The sequence below is a fragment of the Rhea pennata genome, chromosome 1, assembly GCF_028389875.1.
Source record: "Rhea pennata isolate bPtePen1 chromosome 1, bPtePen1.pri, whole genome shotgun sequence".
NCBI classification, from domain to species: domain Eukaryota; kingdom Metazoa; phylum Chordata; class Aves; order Rheiformes; family Rheidae; genus Rhea; species Rhea pennata.
Genome location: NC_084663.1, coordinates 118,741,747 through 118,760,998, shown reverse-complemented (window position 1 = coordinate 118,760,998; position 19,252 = coordinate 118,741,747). Strand labels below are relative to the sequence as shown.

General features: G+C 43.7%; 1 protein-coding gene across 2 annotated transcripts in view; it reads right to left on the bottom strand.

The window, feature by feature from the left end:
* Window positions 1–17,019, bottom strand: part of SIM2 (SIM bHLH transcription factor 2) — a 52,732-nt gene extending 35,713 nt beyond the window's left edge. For both annotated transcript variants that reach the window (XM_062573601.1, XM_062573592.1), the window contains exons 1-4: window positions 16,845–17,019; window positions 11,904–11,986; window positions 8,524–8,613; window positions 2,139–2,247 (exon numbers count right to left, since the gene is read on the bottom strand). In XM_062573601.1, coding sequence (XP_062429585.1) covers window positions 2,139–2,247; window positions 8,524–8,613; window positions 11,904–11,986; window positions 16,845–17,019 — 457 coding nt within the window. The remainder of the gene's footprint in view (window positions 1–2,138; window positions 2,248–8,523; window positions 8,614–11,903; window positions 11,987–16,844) is intronic.
* Between the last annotated feature and the right edge of the window lie 2,233 nt (window positions 17,020–19,252).

The following is a 19,252-nucleotide window of genomic DNA, read 5'->3' as shown; positions in this document are numbered from 1 at the left end:
GCATATTTTAATGCTCTAGTTCCATGCCTTGTGTAGGGAAGAGACACATAAAAGTAAGATTTGGAAAAAAAAAAAAAAAAGATCACTATACAAACAGGAACACAGCCTATCCATTTCCTCTGCCTCACAAAATTTAATACAAAACAAAATATATACAAATGGATCACCAGCCATTTCAAAATACATTTTCTTCTACCTTTGCACTACAGCTCAATACTAATAATACCAAACAGTATCTATGCTGAACATGAAGACAATTTGTAAAGGAAATGAAGAATTTGAACACAAGCAGCTAAAATGAGAGGGATCCAATTCTTTCAGAATACGAACATTAAACAGACACAATAACCATCCAGAGACAGACAAATGTAAGCAAGAAACAGGCAATACTGTGTTCTAAACAAAAATAACTTCTAGAACCACAGTACTAGTGTGCTATCTCTCTGCTTCTAGTAAGCCAGAGCCAGAATATTTAATAAATGATATGAATGGCAAGCTTATTTGCATTTGACACAGAAATTTTGTCAGTTGCCCATGATTTTAAATTAACAGCAATTTTCCAATTTGCAAATAAAAATATATTACAATAAAAAATGGAAAGAAAAACCATGAGGCTAGTGCCATTGGCAAGACACCGAATGTACCAACCCTGAATACCAGCAAAACTGCATGCAAAGTCATGGATTTATACCAGAGGCATCCCCTCTGCTTATCAGTAAGGTAGGAAAAAGGAAAAAATTTTTCAATCATTAAATCCCCCAAAAAAATCCTGAGAGAAAAGAGGAATGAATAAACTATGAAACAGTCAAGTGGCAACTAACAACAGAAGAGTACAAGGAAAGGAAGGGTTTGTTTCTCAGGTCACCAAGGGGTACAAAAAAGAATCTGTGGAGGAGGAAAAGAGAGGAAAGCAAAGACAGTTCTTTAATACCACCTCACAGCAGTATGGATGCTCCCAGGCACACTAAACTTCTCTGCATTCAGAGGGTACATAATTCTGTGCTGATGGAGTCACAGTAGACAGAACTATGGTGAGATCATCAAGTGCAGAAATAGCCCAGGCACCAGAAATTAAAAAAAGAAAAAAAAAATCCAGTCCTAAATAGAACTAATGTGTAAACCCAAACCACCTCATGCTTTTAGATGTGTCTTAAAAAGGACAGTCAAAAACTGGCATGATGTGAGATACTACTGATAAGCAATTATGGAATGTACATGAAAGTATGTCGAACATGACATGAGGGAGCCAAAATCTTTTAATATTTTGAAGTTCAAAGAACTGCCACTAGGAAGCCAAAGCTACTGAAGAAGATGGTGTGAAGAGAAGCATATCTTTGACAGCTGTATAGCAGTTACAATACTGAAGTGTCAACTTAAGAATTGGCATAATCCTTTGTGTATCATGCGTAATGTCTAAGCACAGTCTTAGTGGACTAAACACTCCAGTCAGATGCAGGTGTTCAAATCATCAGTAAGAGTCTTCCCTATACTCCACCCAGCTTGGCACTATGCTGCAAGGGTAAGCATGGTGAATCATCTGCAGCACATGAACAGGATTTGTGGAGAGGCGTGGTGGATCAGTGAGCCACTATCAAGGTAGGAGGACACTGTTTTCCCAGAGAGATCATCTTTTAAAAGAGAGCTTCTAAATGTAGGTCATGCAGAAAACACATTTTTGCTCCTCCTACAGTGGAGGGTATTGGTTCTGGCTTTTCGTTCAAACTCCAAGTTTAACATTTGTTTTTATAACATTAAAAGTGTCCTCCTATTTCCAAATTGCCTAATGTATTCTTTTTTTTTCCCTAAGACTGCATAGTTACCGCTGTGCACAGCTAGGCTGTCACAACATTCTGCATCAGCTGTGATGACAAAACAAGAGAGATGAAATGATCATGTGGTAAAATCTAAAAACAGTTTAAAACTGCAAGGACTCCATGGGATGAAAAGCATTGTTTAATTGAGGATACCTTACTTTCTTTACTGCTACAAGCCAAAATCCTCTGTCACAGGATTCAAGTTCACACTTCTCCTCCATTTGCGTACATAGCTTCACATCAGATAAATATGAACTTGTCACATTTCAGTCAAGTGTTGTTACTTTTTGTAGTTTTACAATGGTAGTTTGATCACAGAAGTACCTTGTAAGAGGTGAGGATGAAGAGGCTGGTGAGCAGTAAGAACAGCTGTCATCTCATCGTGGTCAGAAGGATGTATATATTCATAAATGCTATTACCAGTAAGCTCCACCTGTGAAGAGATACGTAACACGTGAAGCACTGCAGCTAGCTTTTCCTTCTTCCTGTCCCCAAAGCTTTGCTCAGTGACCTGCACCTACTGCATCTGTGTAACCATACACCATTTTAAATTATCTTTAGTGTATCAAAACTGTGTTCCAAATTAAACTGAACTAATTCCTTCTTTAGCAGTAACTCATAGGGGCTTTTGTGGACACAGAAGAGCTGCTAGAAGAGAGAGCTAGCAAATGAAGTGATAAACTAGAGCAGCTGTAGAAATGTTAGATTGCCACAAAATACCATAAAATCTCTGTGAGCAGAGTTAACATCTCTGAGAGAGACAGATACCCTAAAAAATATTTTTACAAGCTCCCCAAAACAATCACCTTGCATTCAGCCTGCAGTTGAGCCATCTTGAGCCAAATGAGCCAAATCATTAGACTTACACATTTCTTTGGTGTCTTTTCAAAGGCCATCCACCATACTCAATCTGGAGTGGTACGTAGGGCTCAGAACAATAGCTACTGCAGTAGCTACTGCATTCAAAAGATAGACTTCCATATTTTCATAGGCACTGGATTGAGCCTTTGCAGCTTCACGTAAGCATGCACAGTAAAAAAAAAGACAAGATCTGTCTTAAATAACTATGTTTTCCCTTTTCTCATTTAAACTTTGCTCATGTAGGAACATACTTCTGCCTTTCACGCTGTTGTACCCACAATAACTGTTATACAAAAAAAAAAAAAAAAGGAAAAAAAAAGAATGGAGTGCATCGTATGTCCTTTTTGCTAACTCCGTTTGCTACGGATAAAACTCACCAACAAAAGTCTCAGATAGATGGAGTAATTGATGTAAGGAGTGAACCAATACTTTGAGCCTGTGTTTTAAATTAGTGTCAGGCTACCCAATTGTTCACTGTGGCCTGATGTGCCTTGGGCCCCCAAGATCAGAGACAGCTGAGAGGTGAAGTAATTTAATCTATTCTTCTGGACCAATCCAACTGATTTGCTAAGATGTGTGAGTTGCCTTTTCTTTGGAATAAATGAAGTTGTCTACCCACAAAGCAATCTTTTTCCAAAAATGTTTCTCATAGTTCCATTTTCTGCATTATTCATGAAATGTCTCTTCCCAGGACCATGCAAACTAACGATTTCTAGCCATCTATTCCCCACTATTTCTTTCCAACATCCCCTTCCTGAGAGAACAAAAACGTCTGATATTCTAACCAGATATCTGCTGATTTATTAAGTAAAATTTCACAACATAAAAGAGAAAAATAGGTAGAGAGAAAAAAAGAAAAAGAATGAAAAATGAAAAAGAAAGCAGGAAAGGAAAGAAAGAAAGAGAAGGGAAAATGAAAGAAAAACAAAGAAAAAGAATAAAGAAAAAAGAAAGAGAAAGAACAAATGAACGAAAGAAAGAGAGAGAAAGACTTACGTATGTTGATTCATCTATTTTCTCTAAGATTTCAATTTTCTCTAAGAGTTCTCCTTAAAAAGGACTGACTATTCCTTTTCAGGATTATTAACAGGTGGGAACCTGTTATAGTAACACTCTAAATTCAAGCTTTAGTGACAGGGGAGGGAGGAGAATACTCTCTCTGTGAGTCATGCTTCTTCTCAGTGTTTGTTTGTTTTTAATTACATGAAAAAAAGAAGTGTCCATAGCTATCTCTGTAAATATCATAATCATCTATAGACTGGTAAAACTGTGTTTTTTTTCTCAAAAACTGTAGCAATTCTTATAGTGATAGGTATTTCACTGCCTTATACATTTAGTAAACCAGGACAAGAAAAATAACTGTCATTTAGAGAAATACTCAGCTGGCGTCAATGTTTGAAATCTATGGAATATCGCATATGTCTCTGTTCTTACTGTTCTGATTTTGGCTAGAAGTCATAGTGCTGAAGAGCATGTTTTGCCTCTGAAATTAAAGCAATTTGCATCAAAGAATACCGCTTACAAAATATTATTCATGGATAGCTATGTTCAAACCATCTCTCCCTTCAATATAAAGACTTTCTTACAAAAACAACACCAACTAGCCTGACTAGCAATATCAACTGTAGTAATCCAAAAGATCTTATTGCATGTCTGCTAGTCTGTTTATAATCATAACCACATTAATATGCATCTACTCTTACAAATGGTAATTCATGGTATCTCTTGCTTTTCCAAAACTACTTATTCCAAAAGGACTACTCGTAGATGTACATGTTTGTTCAGACGATTCACAGGACCAGACTCAAGGTCACAGTTTTATCATAAAGGTGATTTGCATCCCAAGGCTTGTATCTAAAATTCAATACTAAAATGCTTTGCAAAAATAATGACGATTTTTTCTCAATATGTAATATTGAGAAACACAGGAACACAGAAACACTTTCTACTCTGATGCATGCATTTGCACCCCCAGCAAATTCAGCAGGGGGTGAATATACAACACTGAAACCAAAATTGATTGTAAAAATGCGAGTGGAAACAGAAAGCTCTCAGCAAGAAGACAGGGGCTAAAGAGTCAAATAACCAAAATATGTATACATAAATTCAAAACTGACCACAGCCTCCTGCTAGGCATAGTATATGTTTGCTATTTTAAAGTCTACAGTGAAACACTGAACACTTAGAAAAATAAATTACATGGTTCAATTCATAAACTTTCTAAAATCTTACACCTCAGGCTTATTAAACCAACTTCCTTGATGCTGCTTTTTAATATCTGTAAATACCTGCTTACTACTAAATATTGCTGTTTCCTACTAAGAGCTTTTTTATGTTTAACTCAGCTGCACAATTTCTTCCTGCCAAGAAATGATTCATAATAAACACAGAGGACTAAGTAGACGGATTCTAGAGCAAATAATTACATATTTTGCCTTTCATATACTTATTTGATGAAAGTAAAATAAACTCTTGAAAAGTTCAGATGTTTGTGGTTAAATACTTCGTGATTTATCAAAATTCAAAGATAAGCTTGGCTCCCTCGTGGACCCAGAAAATGGCTGGAATAAGGTCCAGACATTCAAAGCTAAAAAGATATGTATCTTTCACCATTGTTTCCTATGAGAATTTTGTTCTTCATTCTGTCACTGGACTTTGAGTGGAAAAAAATATTTGGGGAACTTGAACCTATTTGTTATCCACAGAAAAATGAGGCAAGAAATTGGTTCTAACTGAGCAGGTACAAGCCAGTTCAAGGCTGGTCTGAGGCTGATTAAAATTAGATGGAGGAGGGGGTCCTAACCTTTAATATTTATTAAGACAGTACAGAGGAAGAGGTGAAGAGATGATCAAAATCCAAACCCATAAATTGATAGACCCACAAATGAAAGCTTTTTCAGAAATACTGTTTTGATACTTCTGCCTGCACTGTCAAAAAAGAGTGAACTAGCAGTAAAAATAGGACTTACTTAAGAACATATCCTTATTATTTTTTTTAACATTTGTTAACTAACTTAACCGTGTTGGCTGCTGAAATGTTATTCAGAAGCTCTATGTTCTTTCTGCTGATATTAAATTCAAGATCAACTAGAAGACAGACTACTGTAGTGGGTCTCCAAGAATATCTTGTAAATATTTTAAATGGACTTTTTATTTAGCTTAAATATATCTTTTTAAACAAATTGCACTTTAACTGGAAATTGATGTATAGACTAGCTAATTGTCAAAATTATTAATAAAAAGGCCTTTCTATGTGCATACTAAAAGATTTTCTACAATCATCATCACTCTGGTCTCAGCTTGTATTGGCTGGAGCTCTGTAAGAGCTCTTGTTGAAAATATAGTGTGGGATTATGACTGGGTGAGGGAGACTCGTAGAATTTGCTTCTAGAGACCAGTCTCATTCTTGTTCATGTCAGTGGCAAAACTCCCAGTGATTTCCAGAGTAGTAGGAAAAAGAACTCATTTAGAGCCCTAGGAAGCTTACAGGAATATCCTAATATTAATATCCCACTATGTAAGCATATCCTAGTATTAATCTTAGTATTATTTAAAACAAAGTTGTCCCTTGGAAAACAAAACATTAAGAAACTGTAGGAGCAGATTAGATGATAAAACAATAAGAGCAAAGAACGGGAAAAATTACCACTTTGTTTAGCTGTTTTATCGTATTCATAAATAAAAACCTGTGTGCTGTGAAACTGCTGAAGTACTTAGTGCTTTATATATCTAAAACATGTCCTTACATTTCACATCTTTCTGTCCTCCCTGATCTACAACTTTCTGAGAAGTTCAAGGGATTATCTCATTCCTTTACAAATCTTTGCTATGGTGAAGTATTTGTGATTTTGCTTATTAAACTTACTTCAACAAACAATATGACCAAATCCTGCATTTTTTCTGAGCAAAACTCTTAAGAGTAAAAGCTTATAAAGATTTACCTGAGCAATGTACAGGGAATTCAGTCTATGCAAAAGGCCATAACAGCATGTAAATTAAGAACAGCTAAAGCCTATATGATGCTTTCATTCCCCACTCCTTTAATGTGGCATAGTCTATTTATTGTCCTACTGATCTCACAGTTATTTAATTTCACTGGACGACTGGATAACACTGAGACCTACAAGAACTGAAGATTCGTTATTCCTTCAAAAGAAAAACAATTTCTGGACAAAATCTGTAAGATCAATTACTGCTTATCAGATTGCAAGCAATATGGGAGTATGAAACTACTTCAGCAAGGACAGGTGGAAACACTGACTGCTTTGGAATAATCATACTGCTTAAATGAATCTATTTAAGCAGTTATGATCATGGTAGGTTTTTTCAAAAAGTTAGAAGAAGGAAAACCTTTAATGAGGCTGTTGATTCACCATAGACAAAATGGCTATAGTCTAAGAAAGTTTATTCTAAAGTAAGATCATATTTAAAGTTGCTTAAACATGCATTAAATCTTATGAAACTAATATTATACTGTAGCAGACTCAACTGAAGAACTTGCTTAAACTAAGAATCTTCCCTGGACACATTTTTTTAAGTTGGCACAAAAAAAAGGTATCCACACAGAACACTGATGCTCAAAATTACTTTTTCAAAAAGAGATTAAAAAACAGGGAACATAAGCTGCCTTTGCACTCAGAAAGGGGTTTATAAGATGATACACGTTTTTTCCCTAGCTATTTAGAGTTCTGCTTTTCTTCTAACTACTAATTCTAACACTACTATTACAAAAACACATCCAATAAGCTTTACAACTTTCTATTCAAAAAACTAGATACTAGCTAAGTTGAAGTGCACTTATTGAAGTGCAGTCTCCACAAGTCAGCCTCTTCTGTTTATGGGAATAGTCACAGCACACATTGCACAGACTTCTTCAGCATTGCCTGAAACAGAGCATCTTGCCCTCTCTCACCTTCATCTTCTCCTTCTTCTTCTCTTGGCTATTTATTCTTAATTCATCTTTATTTAATTCTGAGAAGTACCTGAGTTGCAACTGGTTCTGAAGAAACTGTTCTGTTCCTTGCAAGTATTGTCCAGGGCCCAGTGAAATTAATTAGGAGTTTTTCTGTTGGACTTCAGCAAGTTTTAGGTCGGGTGTTACAGATGAATTTGTGTAATACATTTCCAAACAAAGGTGTAGAAACTTTTACTCTGCAATAAATTCACGTCTTTTTGCCCTTGTGCCTATCCTAAGAAGGCAAAAAATTAGAAATGTCCTTCCAAGAAAAAAAACAATAAAACCCCCTTATACTTCTTGTGCAGAACAGTAGTAAACTGAGTTTTATGAGTTCTATCACAACCATATAAAATGCTTTACTGAAAAGACCACTGAGCTGGAAAAACTCAGGAAAAATTACCCTGAATTCCATGTGAACACTCATAAATCTGCCCCCCTTTTCTTTTTTTCCAAAAACACATTTACCATAAAACTCATGTTCCACATCAGATTTCCTCTCTCTTTCATAGCAAGTCTCAATATCTTACACCATCTAAAACATATAGACTTGAATTCTAAACTTTATTTCAAATGTATAGCATTACACACAGGCAATGGGTTTGAATTTCAAGCTCAGAATGTATCTGCAATTTGCAATATCGAATTATTTATTACCCTTCTTAAACGTAATGAGGAGTAAAATACAATGAACAAGAAAAGATGTAAAGATGGTCATGATGTGGCTGAAGTAAAAGAAACCTGAATATTTAAGTAAGGCCATTTGTCAGAGAACGAAGTCAAAGCTTCAAATATCCCTAAATGCCAATGACTTTGTATATATGGCAAGATACTCACATAACTTCCAAATCTACTATCAGTATTTAACAGATGGATAAAATTTATCACTCATACCTGGGATAAACCAAGATGTACAGACGCTGTTTCTGAGATGTACATTATTTTGCCATCTGATGCTACCACAAAAACAAAGCCATCCAAAGTCTGTAAAAGAAAAATATGTAAGGTAGAAGAAAACATTGTTTAAACCTTTTATACTGATTTTAAGACTTTTGGAAGAAGGCTGTTATTCCACTTCAAGAGCAGCAAATACAGTATTTTAAAAAGGAAATTTTATCTGATACTGTTCCTACAAACACTATGACACACACACACATTGTGAAATCCAATTCATTTCCCTTACAGATGCTAGCTTTACTGCTTCACTTTAAGTTAACATTCTCCTGTTGATTCTGGTTATTTTAGTGCTTAGCACAAATCCTGAGCTATGTGGTACTTTTAGCGGAAAATCTAGTACTACGCAAGCCGTTTTTTATGGTGTAATTGGCAGACACAGCTTACCGCTATTTGCAATATATTTAACGATACTGTAAGCAATGTTTTAAATTTCTTTGACTGTATTTTTATTGATGCATTTGTGAGCAGAGGACTGTCGCTATGTAACTATGTGAACTTATAGAGGATAAAGGAAAGTAAAATAAACCAGCAGGAGAAAATTTATCACACTTGAAGAGAGAGATTTAGACTCATAAAGCTATATTCCTGTAGTTTGTGACTCTAAACTAATGGTAGTATGTAACACAGACTCAAGAGCTAGTCTTGCAAATTCTTATTCTTGATAATATTGACCTGAATATTAGTTGTGTGAGTAAAAATAGAAGTTTTATTTTTATCGTGAATCTTTCATAGAAGAAAAACAAGCATGTTGTTTGGTTCAAATGGTTCAAATCGGCCAAAACTGGCTACAATTTGTACACACAAACTGCCAATTTGGGGTACCTTCTTTCTTCAGTGCTCCAAGTTTCGGCATTCTTGTAACACCACCTGATTTTCTGATCCAAAAATTTAAGTATCCAATATCTCTAATCACTTTGGGAACCCTTGATCAGTACATATACATATAACAATCACCAGAAAAAAATATTTGGAATGAAAAAGCAATTTTTAAAGTACATAGAAAAAACAAATGTCTACTTTAATTCATATTTTAAGTTACTGAACTAGGAGAGATGCAATAAAATTCTGTATGCTTCATGCTCTTACAGTGCTGCCCCAGTAAAAAAAAAATATATATTTCAAATTATTCTCTGGCCTACTAATGATTCTGCTGCATGTAATTGAAACCAGATTACTTTTTGCCTTTACTTTTTTTTTTTGAGCATAAATTAACTTTTGTAGCAGTATTAAAATGGGAAATAAATTATTGCATCCTTAAGTGTAAGTCCGCTTCAAAACATCTTGCAATCTTGCAATTGCCCTTCCCAGTATCATAATTAAATTGGGTTAATTCTTCCATTACTGTCTAGCTTAGAGGTCTCTAACTAATCTCTATTAAAAAAAAATGAAGCTGAAATTCTGTATGTAAAGTTTCAGTTTAAGAAGCCTTAAAAAGGTTTACATTAAATGTAGTGTTTTATTAAAATGTTAAGCATTCCTAGTTCCAGAAATAACTGAACTGTAAAGTATTATAGGTGACTAGCATATAGTATTACTTAAGTTTGCAGCTTCAGTTACTAACAGCTAACAGGAAGAAGCAAGTGTAACAATGATTTTTATGATACAACTACATAGTTATATCAAGGTAGACCAATAATTTCTGAAACAGCTGATCTGACACCGACTACTTAAAACAAAATTCAAAGTGTGTACTTCATAGGTTGAAATCCATCCACGAGAGATCTTTTTAATTTTATTAATATCCGTTTATTTTATTCAATCTATAGGGCAAGCTTCAAATCCTTCCACCAGAAGTGTGCTCTTTTTATTAAAGGAGGACGGATGATACTTTGCAGGGGTGCTGTATCAAACAAGCATGCCACTTCTAATCTCAAGTGGTTTTACACAGCTTCCCCAGCTCTGCCGCTGGTGTCATTCTTCCTTTGCAGCTATTGACCTCCCTTGCAGCATTTAGCTGGCTAGAGCCTGAGGAGACTGGCAACTACCTGAGGAGCTACACACTGCTCTCCCGCCGATACTAGTGCGCCAGGAAGCGGGAAAATTGTACGTTTGATTATTCACTAAATACAGCCCCTGAAGCACTCCCAGCTCTGGTCGTCATGGGGCTGTCACTCACGCCTCCGCGGCGCATCGTTTTCAAAGCAAACGCAAAGGCCCGGCCAAGGGCTGCCGCCGGGGCCAACGGCCGGGGCGCGAGGCGAGGGGCGCGCGGCGCGGGCAACGGCCGGGCGCGAGGCGGCGGTGGGGGGGGAGGGCGCGCGGCCAACGGCCGGGGCGCGAGGCGAGGTGGGGGGGGGAGGGCGCGGCCAACGGCCGGGGCGCGAGGCGAGGTGGGGGGGGAGGGCGCGCGAGGGCGCGGCCAACGGCCGGGGCGCACCCCGAACAACGCTACCGCCTGGTGGAGGCAAACGTCGGGGGAGCGGGGGGAGGTGAGGGAGCAGTCACAAACCCCGAACAGAGTGTCTGTTGAGTTTTTATCCCCACTCGAGTGAACAGTTAAAAGCGCCTCAGTTCTATGACCAGAAATTAACCTTTTACAATAAAAGCGACCGTTAAATGATTACGGTTTACTAGGTCTTTAAAATCGGGGGAGAAAAATCCTTACTGTATTAAGTTCACATATAAACTACAGAGCTAAATGCATTTTTTTTTCCTCTGGCTGCAACACACGCCCCAACTACGACTTCCTAAATTCCCCTACGAGCTACACAGGGAGAATTCAGAAGAATTTCAGAGCAGATCAACGGGATTCCCAGCAACTGTATTTTCAGGTGCTAGCGTAAATAGACCTAATCCGGCTGTTCACCTCCTGCCTCAGGAGCCGGGTGCTCCTCTAAAGGTTCCCCCGTACTGAACTATGGATGGGGAACTGCGACCTCCCACGTCCTGAAACACGCCGGACTGTAGCAGCCCTGGACTGTAAGCCCAGTCCGCCCCGCCGCAATCCACCGGGGCGCTGCCTGCAAGACCAAATGGCCATCCCGAGCCGCTCTGCTGCCTTTAGTTACCACCTTTTTGGCTGGGCGATACTCTGCGTGCACGTTAAGACCAGATTAGGACCACAGCGAGCTGTTCTTTCGGCTAACGTCAAAAAAGACGCGGGCGGGGGGGGGGGGGGGAGGAAAAGAAAAGCTGAAGCGATTGGTGTCTCGACTTTTCCTTCTCCCGGGCGGTTTGAGGCTCCGGGTTGAAAGGAAGAGGGTCCTCTAAGCAACCCGCGGGAGGGATAGAGAGGAGGAGAGGTGGGTAGGTGAATCACACCGAAACAAAACATTTCCGCTGAGCAGCGCGTAGGGGAGAAGGAAGGCGTCCACTACCTGAAGCAAATGGGATCCGAGCTCCTTGGCCACGTTATCCAGGGGCCCTATCCTGCTCGGCTGTCCCCAGGCGTCGCCCAGACCTGCAAGGGAACCAAGGCGCTCGTTAGACCGGGAAGCGGGGCACGGAAGGAGCCCGACCCGCCCTCCGCCCCCCCGCGGCAGTCGCTTGCCCCGACCGCTGCCCCTCGCCCACCGCAGGCCGCTCTCTCGGCACCAACTTGCCGGCACCGAGCCCGCAACACGCCCCCCCCTTCCCCTCACTTCGGGCGTCCTTTGAGCCCCGCATGGCCAAAGGATTTTTGTTGGGGTGGGGGTTGTAGGGGGTTTCGGGAGCGGGAATCTGGCCTCGGATTTTATTTTCTCTTTCCTTTTTTTTTTAATTCCTCCACGCAAGAAAGACGTGCATCAGCTTCCCCCAGCGGGGATGCGCCTCTGCGCGCCGCTGGCTCCCGGCGGTGCGTTACGTGCGCGCACACGCGTGCAATGGGTGCGCAGCGCAGCGCCCGTGAGCCCGGGCCGCCTATTCCTGCTGCTGCTCATAGGGAAAAATCCTATTTGCAGTCGCGAAATCAAGCGCCGCGTTCTGATTCCTGCGTCCTCGCACCGTCCAGGCAAAGGCCGCTGCAGGGCGAGCGCAGCTCGACCCCGTTGCGGAAGGGAAAAGACGCTAGCACCCAAGCGGGCAGCGCTGTGCTAAGCTCCGGCGGAGCGCAACGCGCCGCTCCGCAGCCCCCTTGTAAAACGCTGGGCCCGAAGCTCTCCCGGATGACTGAGTGCCTGCAGGCGGCACCGGTCGGGAAACGACGGGAGAAGAGCGCTTTCCCGCCAGCGCCGCTTGCCGCTGCGCACCCACCCGCGTTAGCTCCGTGTGGCCAGCAAGGCGGCAAACGAGGGCAGGTGCTCCGCAAACCGGCTGCAGCGCTGCACCCTGCGCTGGCACGCTTTTTTTTCCTTTTTTTCCTTTTTTTTTTTTTTTTTTTTTTTGAGTGGTTTTTTTTTGGGGGGGGGGATTTTTTTTTTTCTGGTGCGTACGGTAAGGACACTTTCCCTTCGCTAAAGGAAGTATTTGGTCACGCAGTGGGAAATGTGCTCCGAATAGCCAAACGAACGAAAAGGCGCGCCTTCTTACCGCCGTCTCCCCCTTCGCAGTTTGGGGAAGGCTCCTAAACTCCCAGGGATCCGTCAAAGTGGTCTTTCTGATGACATGCCCTTCCCCGGGGGTGGAAAGTTGAACGGACCGCAGAGCCACCCTGGGATCCCTTTCTCCAGGCGGTGGCAAATGCAAACGATATCATTAGTCCCGGCGCTGCGCTATTTGCCCTTATTTCGGTTTCCTAATTGAAAGTGTCGAAACATGGGCTTGTAACCCTATAAAGGGGTTTACTCATAACAATAGATAAACTTAAAAAAATCCTTTGATGTGTCCTGAAACGAGCCCTAATTTTCTGAAGGACACAGTATATTTATTTTGCAAGCTACTCAAAAAGAAGCTTCAAAAACGAGCAGCGGCTGCTCTGCACCCGTGTGCGGCAGTCTGCTCTGCCCTGCCCTGCCCGTTACAGCTCCCCAGGTACAGCTTCACAGCGTCGTCAAACATTTTTTTAAGACTTTTCCAACGCAGACTAAGAAATGAACACTTAAGAGCCCCTTCCGCGGCTTTCTGCCCTTCGAAATTGAAAACTGGATTTGCAGTCGCAAGCGCCTATCAAACGTAAACGCGCTGGGTGGATCAGGCTGACATTCGTCTAAGCTTGTTTTAAAGCCGACGATTTTATCGTTTAATCCACCAGCAGATCATTTGAAAGGTGGAAACGAAACGAATAAAACCTTGCGTTCAGAGAAAGGGCTACCCAGACATTGCCAAACGCACGCCGTACGTCCTGTAAACCCACAAATGCGATAGACTCAAAAAGTAACTCATGCCCGACCAGTAAATAATGCACATTTTTCACTCGCTGGGCTGGAGCGAGGCCAAAAAGAGCTGCTCATACAAAGTGAGCGTTTTGTACGTCGGCTAAGCGCGGTGGGAGTTTGCGGGGGTGGCTGCAACCGGGAAGGTGCCGCTGACGGAGACGGGCAGCAGGTCTCGGCACGGCCGTGACAGCCGCGGGCTGCCGGGCGACTCCTGCCGATGGAAACGTCTCCGACGCCCCCTCACAGCACGGATTACCTGGCACGTTGTTTTGCAGGGAAATCCCGAAATACGTGATAACTTTTGCCACGGAAAGCCGTACGGTTCATCGTATAAATGCGCCCTCCCTCCCCTCCATCCCGCCGGCAAGCCCGGGCGCAATCCCCCCCCCCCACACACACACACCGTCTTTTGACATCTCAAGCTGCTTTTTCAGAGTTATTTCTGCATTCACTTTGTAGCAGTTCCCAGTTTCCAGGCACAGGGGTGAATTAAACTGTAATAAGATCTGGAAATATTCGGGAACAATTCCCACCTCTGCTCTCCAAATATATAAACTCGTACATAAACACTTTCTAAAGTCCGGTAGCTTTTCTGTTTGGGATTCTGCTAAAAGAATTACTTAGCGGTGTATTATGTAAGGATCAGATTGCCCTGTAACCTGGAGTATTTCCTTTGTGTCTCCTGTATTGTTTCCTGCACCACCACCACCACCCCGCCGCCGCCCGCGCCCGCCCCCTCCCCGGAGCGCCCGGTGCCCCCGCGTTATTCAATAGCAGCCATCCTTCACGAGGAGCCGGGCTCAACTACAAACGCCGGGATTTTCCTGCGGGAATTGCCCTCGACGGCGCGGCCGAGGCCGGGGCGACCCCGCCGCCGCCGCCGGGACCGGCGGGCCGGGCCGCACGGCAGCGCCTAGCGCCGCTCCTCTCGTAGCAGCACCTTCGCGGCAATAACCACGCGGCTTCGTGGAGCCGCCGGCGTGGGGGCGCCGGCTTTGCTTGCTTGCTTTTTCGAAAGCAATTAATAAACTTCTTAGCTGAAATAGATGCAGTCTGCCTGGATGTTCTTAAAATAGGCGTTCAGCGTCTGCCTTTAAATAGCGACAGAAAACTGTATGCTTCTTCCCATTTCTGTTGTCTGATCTTAGAATAAGGGACAGGTCTCAGATCTCCCACGGAATCGTTTTATTCTGGTTATTTGGTGTAGGCAGCATTACCTTTGGAGTCATTTATTAATGAGCGCATTCCCGTCCGGTTTAATTATCTAGAAATATACAGTTTTAAAGTCAGTTTTGGTAACTGCGGCGGATAGGGGATAGGTTCACAATTTAACCAGCTTGCCATAACCTGGTGGAAAGAGGGGTGCTTTCTAAACGCGTTTTATTCTTGCGTCCCTTTCTTTCATTTGTTCATTTTTTAGAAATAAATAAACAAATAAAAAGACAGTCAAGAAAGAAGACGAAGAAGTCCCACAGTATATTTTTGTTCTATAGTAATAAATGTCTTGGCAAAAAATTAAAACACAACAGAAGACGACCTTACAGGAGGGATAGCGGGGAAGGCTGTAGGTTGCTGTCTCCTGGACTCTAACTCATGAATCTGAAGGTCAGAGCAAAACCACACTGCAAAATGTATGATATCGGAGCACGAAATTATGCCTTCCAGGGCTTTCACTTTGGAGAGGGGAAAAGAGAGGATCTACAAAATAAATCTCCTTTCATTCTCACTTCCCTGAGCTTGGTCGGGCGCCTCCGCGGGGGGGAGATCCCAGAGCTCTTGTCCAAAATGTGCATCTTTGGGAGACCCCTGGCCAGGGGGAGCAGAAGGAGTCCTGTCTCAACCCATTTACAAGCCTTGACGAAGCGCTGGGACCATCCTGGCCCAGACACCTTGCTGAGGGTCTCAAACTTCGCCGAAACTACGTGTCAGAGCGCTCTGGAAATAAGGGGGGGGGGGGAAGGAGCCATCCAGCGGGGTTTTTTAAAGCGCAGCCCTCTCTCTCTCCCCTCCTCCAGTCTAGACAGAGCTGGAAGCCAATTTTATAGCTGGACAACGTTGCCGCAACCTCGGGGCAACTTCGGGACCGTGCCCAGCACCCCCGGCCCTCCATCCTCCCGACAGTAAACGCGGAGCTCGGGGTCGAAGGAGCCGGTTGCCGCAGACCGTCATCCGCGCCTCCCCGCCCTGCCCTCCAAGCTTTATTTTTAAATGTATTTCCATCCGTAATTAAGACGATGAAAGACCAGGAAATCCGCCCCGTGCATGTAAACGTAGTTCAGAGTAAGCGGAGTGCGCAGAAGCGCGCACGCCCGCTCTGTTGAGGGAAGAGCGACCCATAAAGTAAACCCGAGCTGTGGGTATAAACCTGCTCCCAGGCTCGATTTGTTCCTTGGAAAAGCGGGGACATATTCAGGAAAAAAAAAACGCCACTTTTCTTTCTTCCTAAATCCAGGCTATTCAGACGCAGGTTTCCCCGCGAAAGCCGCAGAGGTGGGGGGGGGACCCCGAAATTACAGCGCTCCTTTTGTCATCGCGCAAGTTTTTCTTGGGGTTAAGGTTATTTATTTATTTTTTTATTTACTTACCCCCACTTTTTTTTTTTTTTTTTTTTTTTTTAACAATTCGCACCCTTTTAATAAAGCTCCTTAGAAACCGCGACAGAGAGCAGACCTTCCCCTCCGGAATTTGCTAATTCCTTCTACCCCCCCCCCGGCCCAATCCGTATCCGAGGGGCCCAGAACACATCCCAAGGGCTTTATTCACCCACCGACAGCGCCACACTTCTCTTCGCCCATCAGTTTGGCGGCGGCACGAAAAGGGGCGCGCTGCCCACCCCCACGGGTGCTCGGCGAAAGCAGCCCCCAAAGTGTGCCCCGTTTGGGGGGAAGGGGGAGGGAGAAGCTTTCCGCCGGGCCCGGGGTACAGGTGCGAGGTTGGGGGTCTGGATGTTTCTCCCCAAGCTCCGAGAGGGTGGCGGGATCCCGGCCGCCCCCCGGGGTGGGTTGGGGGGCGCGGGGTGGTTACCTTCGGGGAAGACGGCTCTCATTTTCAGGTAGCTGGTGGTGAGGCGGATGATGGACGCCTTGTCCAGCTGGGAAGTGATGGCCGAGGGCAGGGGCAGGAGTTTGGCCAGTTCGTAGAATTCTCCATTTTCTTTTTCCCGTCTAGTTTTTGCAGCGTTCTTGGATTTTTCCTTCATCGCGACTACTGCAAGGCGAAGATGACACTGGCATATTAGACCCGATTCCTCCGAATTGCAGCGGGCATGGATTTCGGCTGCAGAGTTAGTATTTTCGTTTAAGGAGGGGAGGGAGGGAGTTCACCCAAATCAAATCAAAAAAAAAAAAAAAAAAAAAAAAAAAAAAAAAGGAGGGGAAGAGAGGAAAAAATGAAAAAGGGAGGGAAAAAAAGGCAAACCAACCACACAAAAAATAAACAACACCGACAGAAATGGTGCGAGGAGGGGGAAGGCGATCTCTGAGCCACAACCACAACAGGCAAGCTGATCGGGAGAAGGCAGTTGTGCTCTGACCCTTGCAATAGCTATCGCTTCGAAACCGAGACTGAAAGACCTACACAAACCGCGGTCTGCAGCTGGAATCGGATCTTCTCCTCGACAGGGAGCAAATCACTGGCTTCCCTTCACAGAGGGATTTCTTCTATTCAATCCTTCCCCGTCCAAAAATAATAACAGTAAAAAAAAATTAATAAAAATAGAGTGTCCACGCAAGAAATCATAGGACTAAGCAGGCTGAAGCTTTTTTTTTTTTTTTTTTTTTTTTTTTGTCTCTTAGAAAGGAAAGACCGCGTTACTCGTTTGACGAAGTGCAAAACGATGTGGTCCCCAGAGCCGGAGATGCAGCGAAGACGACAAGCCGGAAAGGCAGGCCAGCGCTAAACGAAAGTCAAAGCCGCCGAAGAGGGAGCCGATGGCCGGAGCGCTCCGAAATCGCCAACTCCGGCTTCACATTTCCTTTGTGGGCAGCTGCGGGCAGGCGGCGGCTGGGTCTGGCAGCGTAGAGCCGCTTCCCCCGCCGCCGCGGCGCTGCTCCGGCCGCTGCGCCCCGCTCCAAATGTGGCTCTCATGCGGAGTCAAATGAAAGGATCCCTTTCCCGCGGGACCAGTGCCACTTCAGCGTTGTCTCTTTCCAAACAAGTCCAAGCGCTGGCAAAGGCTTGGCCCGATTGTGTCGGGTTTATTTATTTATTTATTAAAAAAAAATCGCTTAAAGATTTTTTTTTTGGCAAGGTCAGGAGTTGGCTTTTGTTCGTCACGTAGCTGAAAAGCCGGTGCAAAAGCGGTGGCTCTTTCACATGCACGTGCCTTTCAAAGGAAAAAAAAAGGGGGGGGGGGGTTTGCTATGTTCACCTCCCGCAAGGAGCAGCGATCCTCACCATACTGCAAGGATCGGAGATAAAATTTCCCTCCGCTCGGAAATCCTAGCCGCCACGCTCCTCGTCTGAAAACACTGATATCTCCGCTCTTTTTTTTTTTTTTTTTTTTTTTTTCCTTTTGGTCTTTCCTTTTTTCTCCCCCCTTTCCTTTCTTCCCGGGGGCAGAGGGAGCTCTGAAGCGGACGCCTCGGTTAATTCCTGAGGCAAGGCTGCAGAAAGGCAGGAGAGCCTCGGGAGGGGAGGGGATAAGGTACCCGTGACGTGTCCTCCCGCGCAGCGCCCTCCGAGCGACCCACACACGCAGCAGCCGGAGAAAGAGCCGCGATCAGCGCTCGCTGGGGGCCGCGGCCGGCGCCGGGCGGCCCGAGCCCCCGAGCGAGCCCCGACCTCCCTCCGCGGGCGCGGAATGGGGGGGGCACTCGTGTCCCCCGGCGCGCGTGGGGTCGGGGCACGCGCCACCCCCCCCCATTGCACCATGTCCTCTGTACCGCGGCTAACCCGCCCGGGCGCTTCCCCCTCCGTGGTTCCTGCGGTAGGCGAGAGGGAGAAAATGTACATGCATACACACACACTCACACACATACGTGTGTGTGTGTGTATATATATATATATATATATATATATATATATATATCGTACGCACGCAAAGGCGTGTATATAGCATATATACACCCATACATTACACGTACACCCTATATATTTTACATGTACATTATACGTGAGTGTCTCTATTTTTATTTGTATATAAGTATTTACGTATATATACATATATACACGAATATATATACACACACACATTTACACGTATATCCTTATACACATACTTAAACACACATTCACATACATATACACATACATATACGTACATATACATACGCGCGCACACACACACGCATATGTACACAGACATACGCACATACACACACACACACACATATACACATACACACGTATAGCGCGGGGCCGAGCTCCGGGGAAGACGAGCAGGCGCTGCCTTGCCCAGCTGCCTCTCCGCCCCGCCGTCGGGGCCGTGCGGG